The sequence below is a fragment of the Caretta caretta genome, chromosome 15 (genome assembly GCF_965140235.1).
Source record: "Caretta caretta isolate rCarCar2 chromosome 15, rCarCar1.hap1, whole genome shotgun sequence".
NCBI lineage: Eukaryota > Metazoa > Chordata > Testudines > Cheloniidae > Caretta > Caretta caretta.
The window spans coordinates 28,997,898-29,016,378 of record NC_134220.1 but is presented as its reverse complement, the minus strand read 5'-3'; the positions used below and the strand labels follow the sequence as shown (position 1 = coordinate 29,016,378).

Here is an 18,481-nt window from a genome sequence, read left to right as displayed (position 1 = left end):
TGTTACCCTGGCAGGGGACCTGGCTGGAGGACGAGGCCCCAGAAGTTGCAGAGTGATGCAGAACCAGAATGGCAGACAATAGGGGGCGCTAGAGTAGAAGAACCTCTGCAATGCCTTAAGGGTTTAAGGGGGCGCTCCTGGGTAAGCCCCTCCCAATACCGTTAAGCTTAACTCTGAGCATGTGTTTGCATCCCATTCAAATTGAGCATGTATGTAAGTGCTTTCCTGAATAGGGATATTTTCCCAAATCAAGGCCATCGATTCTACAGCCTCAAGAAGTTTGAGTCATTCAGCTGATGGTCATTTAACCCTTGCAAACGTCCATTCCAATATTCTGCAGCAAGGGTTCTTAACACAGTAATAATGTCAGTGCAACATATTGTTCTTTTACTGCAGTATTTCCCTTAATAAGGGAGCATCTGATCTTTCGGTGCTTCTATATCCCTGAACAATTATCCCTGTCAGAGGTTTGCCTGTTGCTAATATAAACATAACTCCTGTTGTTAATCAACTGCATTGCCAGGGATACGAATAAAAGGAATCATTACAGAGGATGAGATTATTGCTGGAAACTCCAGGTCTGTTGTTTTAACGTATAAATGATATAATTGAAGCATCAATGACAGAAAAGTCTGAGCCAGTGGGTGTGAGAGAAGGAACAACTTCCAGGCCCAAGGCTGACGACGAAACTATTTTCAGGCCCATGTCTGCTCCAGCCATGTCTCCGGCTGTCTTTTATTAATGCTGGCAGAAGCACAGGAGGTTGGCAGGACTCCACTAACCAAATGTTCCCCAAACATCTGTCTGCGATTTCCATTACTCACAGAACTGGACTGGTCCCTTAGCCAATTTCATGTCTGCCAGCAAAACTTGTGAACATGCAAAATCTGGCTCGAATGTCAGTACTCTGTGGGCAGATTTTCCAGTCTGTGGGTGGAAGGCTGGGTCTGTGGTTGCAGATGTCGGATAGAGAGGATTACGGAGAGGAGCCGTGAGATTAGCTCTGTGATACTGCTAGTTATGAGAAAAGGAAAAAACTGAAGTAGAAGAAATGTCTAACAGGCTCACGAGTGAAGCTCAGGTCGCAAAATACCACGGGGCTGACCCCAGAGTGCTTTACTCGCTGTTTCCCCAGTATTCAGTCAAGGGCTCCTGCTGAAATCCACAGGAGTTTGTCTAGGTAAGGAACTCTGTCTTGGCTATCAGGATTTAGCCTGGGGTTAGGGACAGATCCAGACTGTCATTGTCCTCAGCGCCTGTGGATCAGGCCTTTAACTAGCCATGTGCCTTGCTTGAGATCCATCGTTCAATAAAGCACCAGAATTGTGGGGCTGAGGGGACATGCTGGACCGGCAGCTCTGGAGGTGGAGGTCCTCTCTCTGCAGGACACGCACAGCAGGGCAGCACAAGTTTCTCTCACACCCGCGGGCTGGTGCTTGGCCGGGAAATCAGATTTCGGCTGGGCAAAAATGGGGGTCACCTGTTGGCAGAAAAAATAGACTTTTTCTGTTTCGAAAGCTCAGACTATGGAGACAGCATCGTCGTAAAGGCTCTGGGGAGTGCCCCAAAGCAGCATTTTGCTGTCGGTGAAGAATTTGCCCACACAGCTCAGCCCGGAGTTGCTCTTGCCTTTCCGCAAGCTTGTCGTGGCTTTCTCTAAGATGCATGTCAGGAGACGCTGATTGCCCTGAAGGACGAGTGTGCAGGGCATAGTGGTTTCTCTCCTTCCCCATGGCCAGATTCTGCCCTTACCTTTGCCAGTGTAAATAAGGAGGTGCTCCATTGACTGCAAGGTAGTTGCTCCAGCTATGCACAGAGTAACTGCACTCTGACCCTCTCCCCTGCTTATAACCAGGGCATCTCTCTCTGCCTGTTCCTGTGGACGCACATTCACCCAGGGATCAGACAGGGTGTGCTGCAGTAGAAGTCTCCCTGGTGAGCTCTCTGCTGCTCTCCACATACCATAGTCATTTGGTACGCACCATCGTACCCTCAGATCCCACAGTCAGACTCCCAGGACTGGCCTTTCTTTGCTGCCTGCGTGACGGTCCTTCCAGCTGCATTTACATAGAACAAACTGGAACACCCAAGACCCGTGTGACTAGCAGGGTGTGTATACCAGGATATACCTTGCGTAGTACTTTAAAGGTGGGATCCTGAAATTAAATGTAATAACCCCACTTCCTGCTGCAGCACACCCCCTTGGACCACCTAGCCACGGCCAGCACCACCGCCACAAAGGCCCACGCGTCAGCCAGGGCAGCGCAAACCCCAAAAGTCTGATTTAAAAAAAATACCATCACACAACCCAATAGAGGTGTGTGTGTGGAGATCCCATCAGCTCGTCTGTGACCTCTTAGTGATGAGTGTCTCATGGACAGGGCTGCACAAAGGGTCTGGCTTGAACCAGAACAAATCAGCACAAACCTACAGTGACCAGCCCTGGTGCATGAAGGTTTGTGAGGAGGTGACACGTGTGTGCGTTTTATTTGTCACCTGTACACCAGGTGTCTGCACCCTGCCGTTCTGTAGCCTGGAATGGCTTGTCATTGCCCACTCAGTGGGTGCCTGGCTTGAACAGTGTCTGGTGATGGTCTGAATGCACTGGTAACCCTTGGGAACACAATGGACAAATCCATGGTCTGATTTAGACAGACAAATGGACACACACACAAGTGAAACAAATGAATGAAGCTAGGCACAGAGTTTCTGCCCCTGTGTGTGTGTGTGTGTAGACAGAGACACAGAAACAAGTTAGATCTCTATGCAGGCAGCTGGCTAAGACATTTGAAAACACCTACTTATATATTCCAACCTTCACTTAGAATTTTTAGCATCACCTGTTACTTTAGCAGAAGCTCATTGAATGCATCGGCCTAAACCTGTTCGCTTCTTTGTATGTGTCTCTCTGGGGCTATCTGATAGTGAAGTGGCTTTTCAGCTGTCGAAGGCTCAATGTTCTCCAGCCTATAGTAATTATTAAATGGCTTTGAACCGCTCCCTGCTGCAAGCTATCATCCTCTGATGCCGAGGACAGAGACATACTGTGCAGTGCCAAATGATGGGGAATGCTTCCGTGATTGCCACTGTAAACGCAGCTATTTAGATAATACGAAAAAAATATTTTCCAGCTAATTTCTTGGATTCTGCCTCTGCTCAGCTCAAGTTTCTACAGTCTGCACCAGTTTATATCTAACTCTTTCTCGGGGTGAGCTGTCGAAGGATTTGTCACTAGGCATATGGTTTAAAATGGAGTATACAAACTAGGTATGTGGCTATTTTATTGCAATAACATTTGCGGTTGGAATACACAGTGTACACAGACCCAAGGTGGCCGTCTGTACAGGGGTGAACTTCACCCTAGAAGATTAATTTAGAATGCCACACTCCTTGTTACAAGCAAATTACCAATCAGCACAATGGTCCCAGTACAAAGCCTTCCTTTTTCTCCATCTCCGTGTGTCAGTCATGTCACATGTGCACACAGCCATGCCCAAACCAGTGCACCAGCTGAGCCGAATGGGTGCACCCGCCGAACAGGCTTGTCTATGTCAGTCATTCCCACCCGATTGTGCCAGCTACCCCAGTCCAAGGCACTGCCCATCCCAGAGGGCGTCAACCAGTCATCCTGGGCTGAGCATTGTGGGAGCATCCTGACCTGGGGTTCCCAGTTACCCCTGCATGAGCACACCAGCTGTCCCAGTCTGAGTGTGCTAATCTCCCTGGTCTGAATACACAGACAGACCCAGGCTGATTCTGGATCATACACTGCTTCTGCTTTAGACCAGAACAGCAAAGAGCCAGATAATGGTGGCTGCTGGTTTATACTCACATGCTGTTACTCCTTGGATAATCACTTATTCCAAGAGGGCTTGCATTACATAGTCACTAGAGATGGTCGACAATTGTGCAGCAACGATTTTTTTGATCGAAAATGACATTTTTGGGTCTAAATGCACCTTTCTTTGGGAAATGTCCATTTCTGACAACTGCAAATTTTCAGTTGTCAAAAAAACAACAACATTTTTGGCTTGCAGTTATACAACAAAATGCTGAAACATTTTTGCAGAAAATTTTTGACAAAAATGAAAATATTTCCATATTCTTTGAAATTTTTCACAGGAAAAACTCCAATTTCCTGACCAGCTGTAACCACTATCCACTCTAAGAGGATAATCAACTCATGCTTTATGCCATCAGCTGGTAACTGCATGGGTCAGGGAGTGGTTGCCCCTTTGGCCTGAGTGGTTAGTCAATATGTGGGGCCTTGCAGGGTTGTTTCCATTTGGATGAGGAATCAGTGATACAAGGCAGGTATTTTCTTTGTGTAGCATTGTTTGTTTTCAAAGAACACACATGAAGTCCTGTTTCTCTGAACATAGTAGAAACAAACAAGAGCAGGCAGTTTCTTTGCTCAGAAATCTCCCAGTCTGACACTCCAGTGAACTCTGTGCCCAAGAAGCTCTATCTCTTTGCTTCCTCTCTGGGTCATGCTCACTACTCCGTCTTCTGTTTCCAACACCCACAGGCAGCAATCAAATATCCTATCCCCTGAGTTTGCATCCAGGAAATCCCTCAGTCCACATGGCTTAGCTCTGACCTGCCAGGCAGCCTAGTCCTTGGGTGGTAGCATTTATTGTTTGCAGTTGTCTTTACAACATAATGGGGTTTGATTGCTCCTTCTACTGAGCCTGAAGGAAGATCCTTGGCCACCCATTGGCCTTAATGAGGTCTGTGACTTCTTTTGAATCCCAGAATCCACTGGTAGCAGCCATTAGCATCTTTCAGCATAGCAGTATCTTTCTCTCCACATATGAAACATTGCAGAACTGACCAGGAGGATATAGGTTTCCTCTTCCTCTGAGAGCATCAGTTAGTTTCCACCAGGCTGGGTCCTGGGGCTGAACGACTGATTCCATAGGGCTCATCTTACAGATTTTTCAGAAGCCAGTGAGATGCCTTTTCTGGGATATATTCACGCTCACCTCCACCTGCAGTAGCATGGAAGGGATTATCTCCCATTGCTATCTTCATGAGACCAGTCTGACAATGGTCATCACCTGTGCTGAGGGCTGTTATAAGGGGATGGGGATTAATTGTTCTCCACATCCACTGGAAGTAGGGCAAGAAGTGATGGGCTTAATCTGCAGCAGGGGAGACTTTCTAATTGTCAGGGTAGTTAAACTCTGGAATAGCTTCTAAGAGAGGTTGTGGAATCTCCGTCATTGGAGGCTTTTAAGAACAGGGTGAAAAACATCCATCGGGTGTACTTGGTCTTTCCTCAGTGCAGGGGCCTGGACTTGATGACCTCTCCAGGTCCTTTCTAGCCCGAGATTTCTCTCATTCAATGTACATTGTACCAATGCACCCCAGGTGAAAGTCACCCCAGTGCAGAAGACTAGCCACAAGGCCTATGCATGGCTTAGGCCCTACGTACCTGGTGTTGGCTCACTGAGTGTTACTTAGAGTACATGGAATCTCTCCTATTCCCAGGGAAGCTTTGATTGTCTGACTAGCAAGAGTTTGGGTTTTTTTTAGTCATTTGCTTTGTACATTCTCCTTTTATTGTCCAAATGTTAATGTCCAATAAAAAGAAAGTAAAAAAGAACCAAATAAACAGAGAATCCCAATAAATAACCCATTAAATATAGCTTTGAAATGTCAAGCGAAATGTCACCTTGGGAACTAGTTGTTCGGAGCAACAATAAAACAGAATTTTTAAATAAAAAAAGACGCGTGTGAGCTCCATGGGAACAAAGTTCTGGTAACATCATAAAACTTCTCCACATGCATTCTCCTAGCTGGGGACTTATACCTCACTATTCAGTGCGGTGTATGAGCGCTAATCAGAAGTAAGCTCACCCCGGCCAGCAATCTGTCATTTATATTTAAAGATTTCTTCAGCCAATGTGCAACTGCCAAGGAGCTGCTGTAGGAACCTCCGGATCATCAGGGGTGTGTATCACACAAGATGAATTCCCCATCATCACAGAGAGCATTGGGTGAGTTTGTTCGGATGGGCCAACCTCAGAAAGGTTCAGAGTTCAGATTCAGCAAAGAAAAGGCCGTAGACATTCTGATGTTTATCAGAACCATCCACCTTTCTGAGGCCTGTGAAATTAGGCTGGAAATCTCACATGAACAGGGACTTTCTGCTACTGGTCAGGCCAGAGTTACATCAAGAGTAGCAGTGGTATTTTAAGCGATTGGATGGATCACAGTAGTACAAAAGAAAAACAAGTGTATGAGAGAGAGAGAGAGACGGGTAGGAGGAGTTGGTGCGGAGAGTTCAACTGACCACTTCAGAACCATCCTTCTGTTTGGGTTTGGGTTTGCTCTAGAAATGGAGCAGACTCCATAGGCATCAAACTTTTCCCCTAATGTTGTGGTCTGGGACTTAGGCAGTTGGACCTAGTGGTCAGAGCAGAAGCTGGGAACCAGGAACTGGAGCTGGAGGTCAGAGCCGGAGGCAGAGTCAGGAGTCGAGCCCAGGGTCAGAGCCAGAGACAGTAGCCAGGGGTGGGGTGTAAAAGCAGGGATCTGGAACAGGGCAGGAACCAGGAAGAGGACTGGAAGGCAGGGTCTAATATAACAGCTGGTCAGGGATTCAGCTCATTGCCCAGACAACTGCCTGTGCCTCCTTCTGGCTTAAATAGGGAGTCTGAGCCAATCAGAGAGGCCAGAGGTCTCCTCCAATCAGGAGCTTCGTAGATGGTGCCTGTGTTGAGGTAGGGTCCATCAGCCCACACTCCCTGCTGGGTGGTGGCTGCAGTCTGGGTGCCTGCAGACCCAGATTCGAAACTCGGGATCCCTCAAACCTAGCCAGATCTTCCACCCTTATATTGCGTTCTACACCCTGCTAAAAAAAAGTACTCCGGACCTGTTCAGTAAGAGTCAGAGATGCTACCGTTTCCCTTAGCGATACGGCAGTGCCGGGGCTGGGTGTCATGGGGTGCGCAAAGGCGGGTTGGATCATTTGGGGGCCTGTTTGTATGAGGAAGGATGAACCAGGGAAGGCAGCTCCCTGCTCTTTTACGGAAGCCTTCTCCCATAAAACCCTGCAGGGCAAATGAAGCCGGTTCCTGCCATCGAGACCATCTCTGGTTTTGCCTTTCGAAAGGTAACAATGTGAAAATCACTGGTCTATAAAGGGAACTGTCAGAACGGCTCGTTAAACAGGAACATTAACAGTCAGCTGTATAACAACCACTTCTGCTGCTATTGTTACTTCCGCTGGATCATCAGCTTTAATTCCTCCTCACAACAATAAAGGGTTCACCAGGGGCAGGCCTCCTTTCAATTCAGGCCAACATACAAGCCGGGTTCTAAAAATCTCATTTATTACAGTCACTTAGTTGTCTCCCTTTATTTATTACAGTCACTTGGTTTGTTAGTTTATTACAGTCAGTTGGTTTGTCCTGAAGTGAGACTGATACAAGGCAGTGGCTGAGGTGTCATGCAGCAGCGTAAGACCCAATCCAGTGTCGTCACCTGGACTCTGGTTCAGGAAAGCACTTCAAGATGTGCCTAACTCTTGAGGTCAATGGGACTTGAGCGCTGTGCTTAAAGTTAAGCAGGTGCTTCAGGGCTTGTCTACTTAGCGTGGCAATGCACCCTACAGGGTGGGATTTGTAAAGTGCACTCAGGTGTTGTGCATTATGTGGTCCAGGTGCTGCACATTATGCTGGTGTGCACTAAAGGTTCAGCACACACCAGCTTGAAGTGCACTCGGGAGCCTTTAGGAGGGTGGACATGGCTCAATTAATGTGCAACACCTGAGTATGCTTTACAAATCCCACCCCCGGAGGGTGCATCACCACATCCTGTAGATAAGTCCTAAGTGCTTTCCTGACCTGGGACCATGAGTAGCTGATGGACAAATTGCCAAACGTTCCTTGGTTCCATCAGCAAATCTCCCATAAATTGAGATTCTCAGGGATGGGCCGAATTCATCACCCTGGATCCTAAACACTCCCTGACTTGTATTGGGAGTGATGGGGTGTCTCAGAATCTAGCCCTGAGCAGAGCTGAACTGCACAGCATGAGCCCAGCTCTCAGCATTGCCGGGATGTTTTCTGAGCGATCAAACTTGGGGAATCTGCAAAGCGAGGCTTAAAAATCTTGTTCTCTCGCCTCATTTTTTTGCTTCTCCCTGCTTCTAGCTGGGCTAGACTAAGAGCAGGGCAGCCTTTCCAGTTGGGTTTTGGAACTCGGGGTCCTTGTAGGGCACAGGGCATGCAGAGCTGAATGACAATTAAAAATAATTAAAATAAAACAAAAGCCAACCAGGCTTTCCCCTATGGCCCTTTGCGACCAGCATACGCATGAGATGCATCTTCCACATGAGATAGTGGCTGCAGAGCCAAGGGCAGCATGTAACGACCCTTAGCGAGAACACTGGCAAACACCCTCATTTAGTTCAAGCTTGAGGTGAAGGGCTGGTTCAGTTCTTGCACAAAAGGGGCAGATGATATGTCACTGTATTTTGTGCTTTTATTACTGTTTGTTCTATGTCAATCCAAAGACAGCTACTCTTTACCTAGGAGAAGAAGATAAAAATCAACAGCTAATACAAAACTGAGGCAAATGGCAAATATTGATTCAAACAGGAACAATTCTTATTGAATTCTGTAAATGAACAGTTGTCTAGTATTATCCTGAGGTATCTAGCTCAGTTTGTCAGACCCAGGAAATTTAGGCAGTTTGGGAAATGTTGAGATGTACAAAAAGACTTATCTGAACCTCCAGACTTATCACTAATTGACAGAGAGATGGGTCCAAGCCTCAAAATTTGCATTTGAATGTAGATTCAGATGTGGAAACTGGCACAGTTCAGAGGTCTTTAGACGGAGTGCTTTGGTTCATTACTCAGTCCTTACACAGGTAAACTTCTGGTGACAGGCGATAGGAATTTTTAACTCAGTAAATGGATGATGTAATCCTATCACACAAGGAGGCTAACGTACTTTCCAGTCCATTAGTAACTAAGGAGGATGTTAAACAATATCATCTAGAGATATATATTTTTAAATTAGCCAGCCTGGATAACTTGCACACAAGAATCCTAAAAGAGCTGGCCGAGGATGTCTCTGCCCACTGATGTTATTTTTTAATAAATCTTGGATTACCAGAGAAATTCACCCTCACAAGCTGCCATGTGAGTGATACAATATTCAATAGGCTATGTGCATATCCCCTTAATTACACTATCAATGTCTCATTCCTTGCCAGTGTGCAGCAGAGAAGCCAAAGTGGTGCTGGTGGTTAGGCAGCAGCAGACAGGACTGATGAGTAAGGTCTTCTATTTACAGTAATGGCATGTAGAAAGTTTCTATCTGAGTAAGACGACTGTGATGTGAGCAGCGTCCATGTGACGACGAAGAATCCAGCCAGCAGAAAAAGATCCACAGGTTTACCAGCCGGGCATGGTGGGGGAAATTGTAGCTGTGGTTGTTCCAGGGGCTCAGAAACAAGATTAAACTTACACTCATTTATCAAGTTTGGAAAATCCTTGATAGAGAGGCTGGAAGCAACAAGAGCTGGAGGGGATGGTAGCAAATGGAACTTTAGGTCAGATATGCTAATTAATTAACTAACTAAAAAACACTGCTGTGGCCCCTGTAGCAAGAGTTGCCAGAGGAAATTACTACATGCAAAAATCAGATAAGTTTAACTTCCCCAAACAACCCTTTTAAAATCACAGGTGGCTGTTTGTCTAAAAGGTCTGCATTAGCAATTATTTTGGGGAAGTTCTCCGGCCTGTGTGAGGCAGGGGGTCAGACAAGATGATCACAACAGCCACTTCTGGGCTTGGCATTTCGTAATCATCCCTGTGATTTTTGTCTTAACCCAACACAAACATGGATTTCCTCCCTTCCAACGCATCTTTCTGAAGGGTGCATGGCCCTAGTTCGATCCCTGTTTTGATATTCTATCTGTGCGCCTGCACGTGCCTCTGAATAGGGAGTGCTTTCAAAGGGAAGAACTGTCCATGTTGGTCTGGCTAATAAACCCGGTGGTTCTCTTTCCCGTATTGCAGGTGTTTCCAGCTATTCGGTGAGTGGATGAGGCCCCTGCTACAGGGACACTGAGAGTGGAGCTGAAAAAAATACGGGAGTAAATAGGTGAGATTTAATAAACTGCGTACAGGGCGACATTCTAGCCTTAGTCATCCCTGCGCAATCCCACAGAAGTCAGTTGAGAGGCATATTTGCCTGAGAGTAAAATTTGGCCCCAAAATGTGCAATTGAATGAATGCTGAGGAGGAGAAAGAGCAGAGCAATGATATTTTGCACTTATCGGAGGATCTCAAAGCACTTAACAGAGCACCAATGAATTAAGCCTCAGACACTCCCTTGGGTGGTGGGTGGGTCGTATCAGACCCATTTTGCAATGCGAGGGGCTGATTCCAAACCGTGATGCAATCAAACAGTTTTAGATCATGCCCTGTGGTACCAAATGCAAAATTCTTCACTCGGCCCTACGAGTGTAAATCCACAGTAAGGGCTGCGGTGCAGCCACTGTAGTGCTCAGTGAAGACGCTACCCCCAGGAGAGCTTCTGTCTGCATGGGTATTTCATCTCCCTGAGAGGCAGGAGCTGTGTCGACGGGAGAAGCTAGTGTTTGGACCAATACAGGCACTTAAATGCCACGACTTGCAGCCTTTCCTTCATGTCTTTGAGCCAGGATTTGCTATATTTGACTGACCAGTCCTGGAAGGGCTGGCAGGCAGCCAAAGGCAGGTTTTCCCATAGAAATTGCATGTCAAATGTGTATACAATAGCATCATGTTGGCCCCGTACATGATTTTAACCCCACTTTGTGACATAACAGTGCACATTCTACTCTTAGATACAAGCACAGAGTTGCCAGCTTCTGTCCTCACATGCAGGTATGCAGCTCCTCTGGAGAGCTGTAGACACATGCATTTAAGGCAGCATGGAGCAATCCATTTATGCGACAAACTAAAGTCTGTGGGACAAATCCTGAATTCTTCACTCCTGTTGATTTGGCCTCGAACAGAAACAAGCAGAGAGATAGTCTATAAAAGAACCGCCTGGTGAAATTGTTGTGATTTGTTTACAGGTAATGGAGATCTACAATTCCTCTTATGACAACTTGGTGGATTATGATATTTATGATGATGATTTGGCCACGGTTAGTGTTAAGCAAGAGCCATCACATGATGCAAGAGACATTGCTAGAATCCTCTCTGTTGTAATCTACAGCCTCACCTGCCTCCTGGGAATACTGGGGAATGGCCTAGTCATCACGATCATCACTTTCAAGATGAAAAAGTCCATCAATGCCATTTGGTTTCTCAACCTGGCTGTTGCCGACTTTCTTTTCAACATCTTCCTGCCGCTGAATATCGCGTACACCGCCATGAACTACCATTGGGTCTTTGGGGCAGCCATGTGCAAGTTAAACTCCTTCCTCCTCAACCTGAACTTGTACAGCAGCGTGCTGCTGCTGACGACGATCAGCCTTGACCGTTGTGTGTCCGTGGTCTTCCCAGTCTGGGCCCAGAACCATCGAACCACCACTCTGGCTTGTTTGATTTGCGTCGTCGACTGGGTGGTTGGTTTGGTCATGAGTTTCCCATCTCTCATTTTCCGGGACACTGCAACTCACCAAGGCAAGGTGATTTGTTTTAATAACTACTCCTTGTCCAGAAATACGTCTGACCATCTTCAGGGTATGATGAGACACCAGACTGTAAACATCATCAGGTTTCTGACAGGGTTTGTCATTCCCATCACCATCATCACAGTCTGCTACATGACCATCGTCTTCAAGCTGAAAAGAAACCGGCTCGCCAAATCCAAAAAGCCCTTCAAGATCATTGTCGCCATTATTGTGACCTTCTTCTTGTGCTGGGCCCCCTACCAAGTCCTGAACCTCCTGGAAACACAGCATGACCACATCTCCCATATGGTATTCATGATTGGGATTCCCATCACCACGGCTCTGGCTGTGGCCAGCAGCTGCATGAATCCCATCCTTTATGTCTTCATGGGCCAGGACTTTAAAAAGTTTAAGGTGACCATCCTCTCCAGACTAGTAAACGCACTAAGTGAAGACACCACCCACTCGACTCTCGCTCAGAGGAGCTTCTCAAAGATGTCCTCAATGACTGAAAAGGAGACCGCCTTTCTCTGAGCAATACCTGTGGTACCTGAGGGGCTCACCCAGGATAAGCTCCCATCAGCTTTTATTTGGATGCCAAAGATAATTGCACTGAGATCTTTGAACATTCTCTAGTGCTTTCAAAATATGGTTGAAGAAGTGTTCCAAGCACCGCCTGGGTTTTCCCGATCCAATCTGTGCATCTGCCCACATTAGTCATGTCTGATGACGGGTGCCAGGAATCTTCACTATAGGTTCTCTGACCCAGATTGTTAAAAAGTGACAGACCATATGCACTCGCAATACCAGTGCTGGTAGCGCTCCATGTACCTTTTGCTTGCACCTTTACACTTTTCTCCTCATGCCTCCTGAACTGCTCAAGAGAAGGACAATACTACCTTAAAGCACCTGGAATCAAAACTGCAGATATGGGTTATTATGTCCTAGAGTTTAGAACGCTCTGTGGCCAAAATGCATTTCCATCCATCCATCTTTGACTACTGGACTAGTTAATTCATTTAGTCTTTTGCCCAAATCAGATCCTCAAAGATTATACATGCTCACACCTAATAACTGTGTGTTCAAACCCTGCATTAGTGGTGACTGCACATGCAGACTGGTATTTTCATGCACAAATCTCCATTTGCACACACAATTGCTTAGTCTATGGGCAAATTAGCACCCAAATGTAGAAAATTTTACCTTAAATGACTAGAAGACTGGGTAATGTAGAAGTTTCCAGAGACCAAGGAAATTGAAGAGACCTATCCCAAAGAGAGATAAAAGTGCAGAGAAGAGAAAAACAGATTCCTTCCCACTGAAGTTGGGGAGAAGGTGGAGGAGGCCATGACTTGTAACTCTTAGCTTTGAGGACATCCTTCCAATGCCCACCACTAAGGATACAATTATGTCACGGAAGTCATGGATTCTGTCACTTTCACAGACTGCCATGACATTTTCCGCGTCAGCCCCAAGGTAGCAGGGGGCCGGAGCTGTCAGCCAGCGGGGGCCCTGGAGCTCCGAGCAGCACCAGGCTGTGAGGGCCCCAGAACTCTCAGCCACTGCAGGTGGCAGGAGGCCCCAGAGGGTGCTGGGAGTACCTGGGGGGCCACCCACAGGTGGTGGGGGCACCCGGAGGGCAGCGAGCAGCAGGGGCCCCTGTCCATGACTTTTACTAAAAATAACCGTGACAAAATCTTCACCTTGCCCATCACACACAGTGAGATCAAAATGTGGTGCTTGTCTAGCTGGGATATATATTGCTTATTATATAAGAAAATGATTATGAATATGTTATGTACAGAATATGCATATAGCCACTTAACCAACATCTTAAAGGCATATAATATATTGGTACGAGTATAATAAGTTTTTAAATTGTGTTCTGAACATTCTTTTCTCATCAAGTCCACCTGAAGTCGGAAAGGATACAGAAGAACAAATAAATATCAGACAGAATACTGATAAAAACTTACACTCACGTAACACCTGTACTGCAAAGGGATCAGAAAATGTTTCTGATATACGTACTACGTACCAGGATAACTTCTTCCACTACTACAATGCAGCCACCTCTGGGGTTGAACGTGGCACCGCATGCAAAAACACTACACAACCGTTTCAGACAAGAAGTGAAGAATAACTTGTCTGATTAAAACTGAGCGGGAGCACTTATGGAAAAGTCTTATAGAATCTATAAGGGGTAAAAGTACCAGGGCACTATAGAAATGTAAAAGGGTTATATAGAAATTACTCTAAAGATCTATAATACTTATTCTCTAGCGGAGATATAATTATGGAGGAGAACTAGATAAGGTCGCACTGAGTTTCCATTCTAGCCCCGACTTTGCCAGCCCTTGATCTCCGCATCTACAAAGAGGGGAAATCAGCCTCACAATGGGTGAGTTAGGTCTTCCACCACATCAGAATCGAGTTGGATTTGGCATTCCTGAGTTAGGACGTTTGCTACTAACTTCTCTAGGGGTATGTCTACACTACAAAATTAGGTCGAATTTATAGAAGTCGGTTTTTTAGAAATCGGTTTTATATATTCGAGTGTGTGTGTCCCCACAGAAAATGCTCTAAGTGCATTAAGTGCATTCACTCGGCGGAGCGCTTCCACAGTACCGAGGCAAGCGTCGCCTTCCGGAGCGTTGCACTGTGGGTAGCTATCCCACAGTTCCCGCAGTCTCCGCTGCCCATTGGAATTCTGGGTTGAGATCCCAATGCCTGATGGGGCTAAAACATTGTCGCGGGTGGTTCTGGGTACATATCGTCAGGCCCCCGTTCCCTCCCTCCCTCCGTGAAAGCAAGGGCAGACAATCGTTTCGCGCCTTTTTTCCTAAGTTACCTGTGCAGACGCCATACCACGGCAAGCATGGAGCCCGCTCAGGTAACTGTCACCCTATGTCTCCTGGGTGCTGGCAGACGCGGTACTGCATTGCTACACAGCAGCAGCAACCCATTGCCTTCTGGCAGCAGACGGTGCAATATGACAGGTAGCCGTCATCGTCATGTCCGAGGTGCTCTTGGCCATGTCGGCTGGGAGCGCCTGGGCAGACATGGGCGCAGGGACTAAATTTGGAGTGACTTGATCAAGTCATTCTCTTTAGTCCTGCAGTCAGTCCTATTGTACCATCTTCTGCCGAGCAGCCATGAGATGTGGATGGCATGCAGTCCTTCTGCACCGTCTGCTGCCAGCCAAAGATGTAAAAGATAGATGGAGTGTATCAAAACAAGAAATAGAGCAGATTTGTTTTGTACTCATTTGCAACCCCCCCCTCCGCCCCCCGTCTAGGGGACTCATTCCTCTAGGTCACACTGCAGTCTCTCACAGAGAAGGTGCAGCGAGGTAAATCTAGCCATGTATCAATCAGAGGCCAGACTAACCTCCTTGTTCCAATAAGAACAATAACTTAGGTGCACCATTTCTTATTGGAACCCTCCGTGAAGTCCTGGCTGAAATACTCCTTGATGTAAAGCCACCCCCTTTGTTGATTTTAGCTCCTTGTAAGCCAGCCCTGTAAGCCATGTCGTCAGTCGCCCCTCCCGGCGTCAGAGCAACGGCAAACAATCGTGCGTCTGAGTTGAGAGTGCTGTCCAGAGCAGTCACAATGGAGCACTCTGGGATAGTTCCCGGAGGCCAATACCGTCGAATTGTGTCCACAGTATCCCAAATTCGACCCGGCAAGGCCGATTTAAGCACTAATCCACTTGTCAGGGGTGGAGTAAGGAAATCGATTTTAAGAGCCCTTTAAGTCGAAATAAAGGGCTTCATCATGTGGACAGGTGCAGGTTTACATCGATTTAACGCTGCTAAATTCGACCTAAAGTCCTAGTGTAGACCAGGGCTAGGACTCTCTGCCATAAGGGAACGTTAGGGAGGTAGAATTCTCAAAGTGAGAATTCGGCCAGGACATCATGGTGCGGCTGGCCAAAGAGCCATGGGATTTTTTTAACGGCCCCTCAGCCTCACGGCTCTCCTGGATGTTAGTTTTAATGGGCATGTTTGCCTCTGGTGCCTGCATTTCCTCTCAAAATGGCATAGACTGAGAGTGCTGCGAGTCAGACGGCCTGACAAGTTTCTTGGAAATACCCTCCAACGGGTAGATTGGGAGAGAGCTGCCTAGCGTTAGCTAAACAGAGAGGTGCAGAGTCTCTTGGTCTTTGCTTCAGAACAGACCCCAGCCGTGGTCCATGCTGTCACCAAAACCTAGGTTGTTTCTAGCACGCCCGAGTCGGGGGGTTTCCGGTTTCAGCCGGGACCCTGACAAATCACGGCTGGTTCATCTGAGAGTGAAGAAAAGGTTGCCATGGGCCCCTCTAAACAGATCCTGCTGAGTCTTCGGGGCTGGCTCCAGCTCCCATGCTCTCGCTAATCAGCGCCGGGGAATAATTGGATTCTTCACCCACCCCTCTAGGGCTTGGCAAGGCATCTACCGCTGTGGAAGCTTCAGCCCCAGGACAGCAAAGCTTTGAAGCACCTAGCGAACTTTAAATATGAGAGTCATTCCGCTGCAGTCAGTGGGCCTACCCCTGTGCACTGAGTTAAGTGCTCTGCTGAATCAGGAAAGCGATCCAGCACTGTGACAATCAGTGACATTTCGGGGTGTGCGGGGGGCGGTGATTGGGCTCAGACGCAGCATCCCAGAAATGGAAAATTCTCAGCAAAAAACAGGGAGCAATATTTTTTGCAATTTCTTCTGGGCAAAAATCAATTTGCCTCACAAGCAGAGCAAATTCCTTTGTCAAGGCCTGAGGCTCCAAACTGTGGCAGCATCCATCGCCGCGGGGTCTGATGAGTAACTCTGAATCCCTGCAAGGGACGCCCCGTGAAATCAGTGGCGCGCCTCAAGGAGTTTGCCTCTGGACTGGGGAACTGAATTCTGGAGCAGCGTAGATTTATGCAGCCAAACAAGACCCGCAGCAGTGATTCTCAGAGCCTGGGTCAACTGCCGTGAGCTGGCAGGGGCTAAAAACAAGCAGGGTAGCCTTTCGGGCTTGGACTGAAACCCAGCGAGGGGGAAGAATCTCGGTGCCTGGGCCCCAGCCCAAGCAGACGCATCTCCCCTGCTTTTTTAGCCCTGCGGCGTGAGCCCAAGTGGTTTACCCGGGCCCTGAGACTCATTGCCGTGCAGGTGGTTTTGCTGGGTAGAGTTACCCTACGTTTGTCTCATATGGGGTTCTGAGCATGGCCATAAAGAAACCCTCCTAACAGTCCTCCCAGGGATGCAAAGGGTTCCAGGCTGGGAGAAATGCCAGATTTAAAAAAGCGTTTTGCTTCACTTTTGCTCTTTTAGGAAAGCCGGTCGCATTGCTGGCTGGGTTCATTTTATCCTGCCCCCTTTACGAGGCAGAATGAGGTCACGGTCGTGCAATCACCCAGGCACATTGCCCCATGACCTCTTCAAAGACACAATCAAGATTCTCATCCACGTGGCTTTCACCAGGCTCCAGTAGTGAAATATCTTCCCGGGTACCTCCCCAGCCCCCGCACCCCAGCTCCTCGCAGGTCACATAGCAGGAGTGGTAGCAACAATCCCTCCAGTGTGGTGTGTTAACTCCATTCCAGCTCCATGCCTATTGATTCAGAGCAAGGCAAAACAAAACTCCTTAATGCTGCCTTTCAGCTGTGTGATATCGAAACAAATTGACCTCCTGACCCCGGCAGCGGGCGGCTTATGTGCAGAGGCCTAGGATTAGATTGCCTCTGCTCCGTGGTGGATCACGAGCCTGGCTCGGAGGGGTTCAGCCCTAAATGTGGTAGATCAGGGACTCGGCAAATGGAGGGGGAAGAAAAAATAGGAAGACAACCAATGACTTCAGAAGTCATAAACGCCGCGTGAAAATCGATGGGCTGGGTTATTGGCATTGGCAGCCCGTGTAGAGAAGAGAAATCTATCGATCAGGCTCGGCTCAAGCCAGTCGCCGAGCAGCTCTGTTCCAGGGTAAGTTTTAATCCATAAATAAAATTAGCTGGAACAACTGCAGTTTAAAAGCTATGTAGGCGCAAACTGAGATCTTCCCAATACCGTAAGGCGCTATCTGCAGGCAAAAGACGCCCTGCTGAATGACAGCCCAGGGGTTAGCGCCCTTCCCATGCCAAGCTCCCCCCCCAGCACAAAAGGGGGATGGGAAGGCAGAGTGGGGGCTGAGGATTTGAGGAGGTCTACTCTCTGCCCTGCCCCCGACATGCCCTAGGCTGGGCTGGGGGCACAGCTGGCTCTGCCAACTGGACTCTCTCGGAGAGCTCCAGCCCCTGGGCACAAAGGGGCCAGCACCAAGGAGAGAACCGGACCCAGTATGTGGCTAAAAGTACATGGCTGGCTTTGTTGCACTCACAGAGCGTTTGGGCAGAGCCGCGGTGGCTGATCAGAGGGGCCTGGGCCATGCCTGGTGAGCTGGCCTGGGGGAGCTGGGATCAATGCACTCTGCATCATGCCTTAGTGCTGGGTAACACCCTAAGCCCCTCTACCAGCAGCAGCATGGTGGCAGAGGGGCCTGGGCAGGGGCCCCAAGCTAGGACTGTGGAGCGCAGTCAGACACCTTGTTAGCACACAGAGGAATCCAGGTTCCGGGTGCCAGCCTGTAACCACTTCCCCCGGCTACAGCACCTGTTGCTGGGAGCATTCACTGCAGTGCTAGCAAGGGAGCAGAATATCGGCCAGCCTCTGCGGCGTGGAATCTGCAGAGACAGGTGCCATCACCTCGGAGTGACATGCTGCGGCTCAGCAGGGCATCCTGCTGGCACACGGTCGCCCTGGGGCTTGCAAACACAACACGCTTCGCCAGCAGCCCTGTGGTCAGTGGGTGACATTCCCTCCAGGCGTGATTTGAGCAACACCAGCCAGGC

The 18,481-nt window shown here is 48.1% G+C and overlaps 1 protein-coding gene across 3 annotated transcripts in view; it reads left to right on the top strand.

The window, feature by feature from the left end:
- Positions 1-13,506, top strand: part of CMKLR1 (chemerin chemokine-like receptor 1) — a 38,742-nt gene extending 25,236 nt beyond the window's left edge. For 2 of the 3 annotated variants that reach the window (XM_048821427.2, XM_048821426.2), the window contains exons 2-3: positions 10,040-10,124; positions 11,086-13,506. In XM_048821427.2, the coding sequence (XP_048677384.1) occupies positions 11,089-12,162 (1,074 nt within the window). In that variant the 5' untranslated portion in view covers positions 10,040-10,124; positions 11,086-11,088 and the 3' untranslated portion in view covers positions 12,163-13,506. Of the gene's footprint in view, positions 1-5,875; positions 6,003-10,039; positions 10,125-11,085 lie in introns of those variants that run through there. The other variant, XM_075120106.1, reaches the window with a different exon arrangement.
- The last annotated feature ends 4,975 nt before the right edge of the window (positions 13,507-18,481 follow it).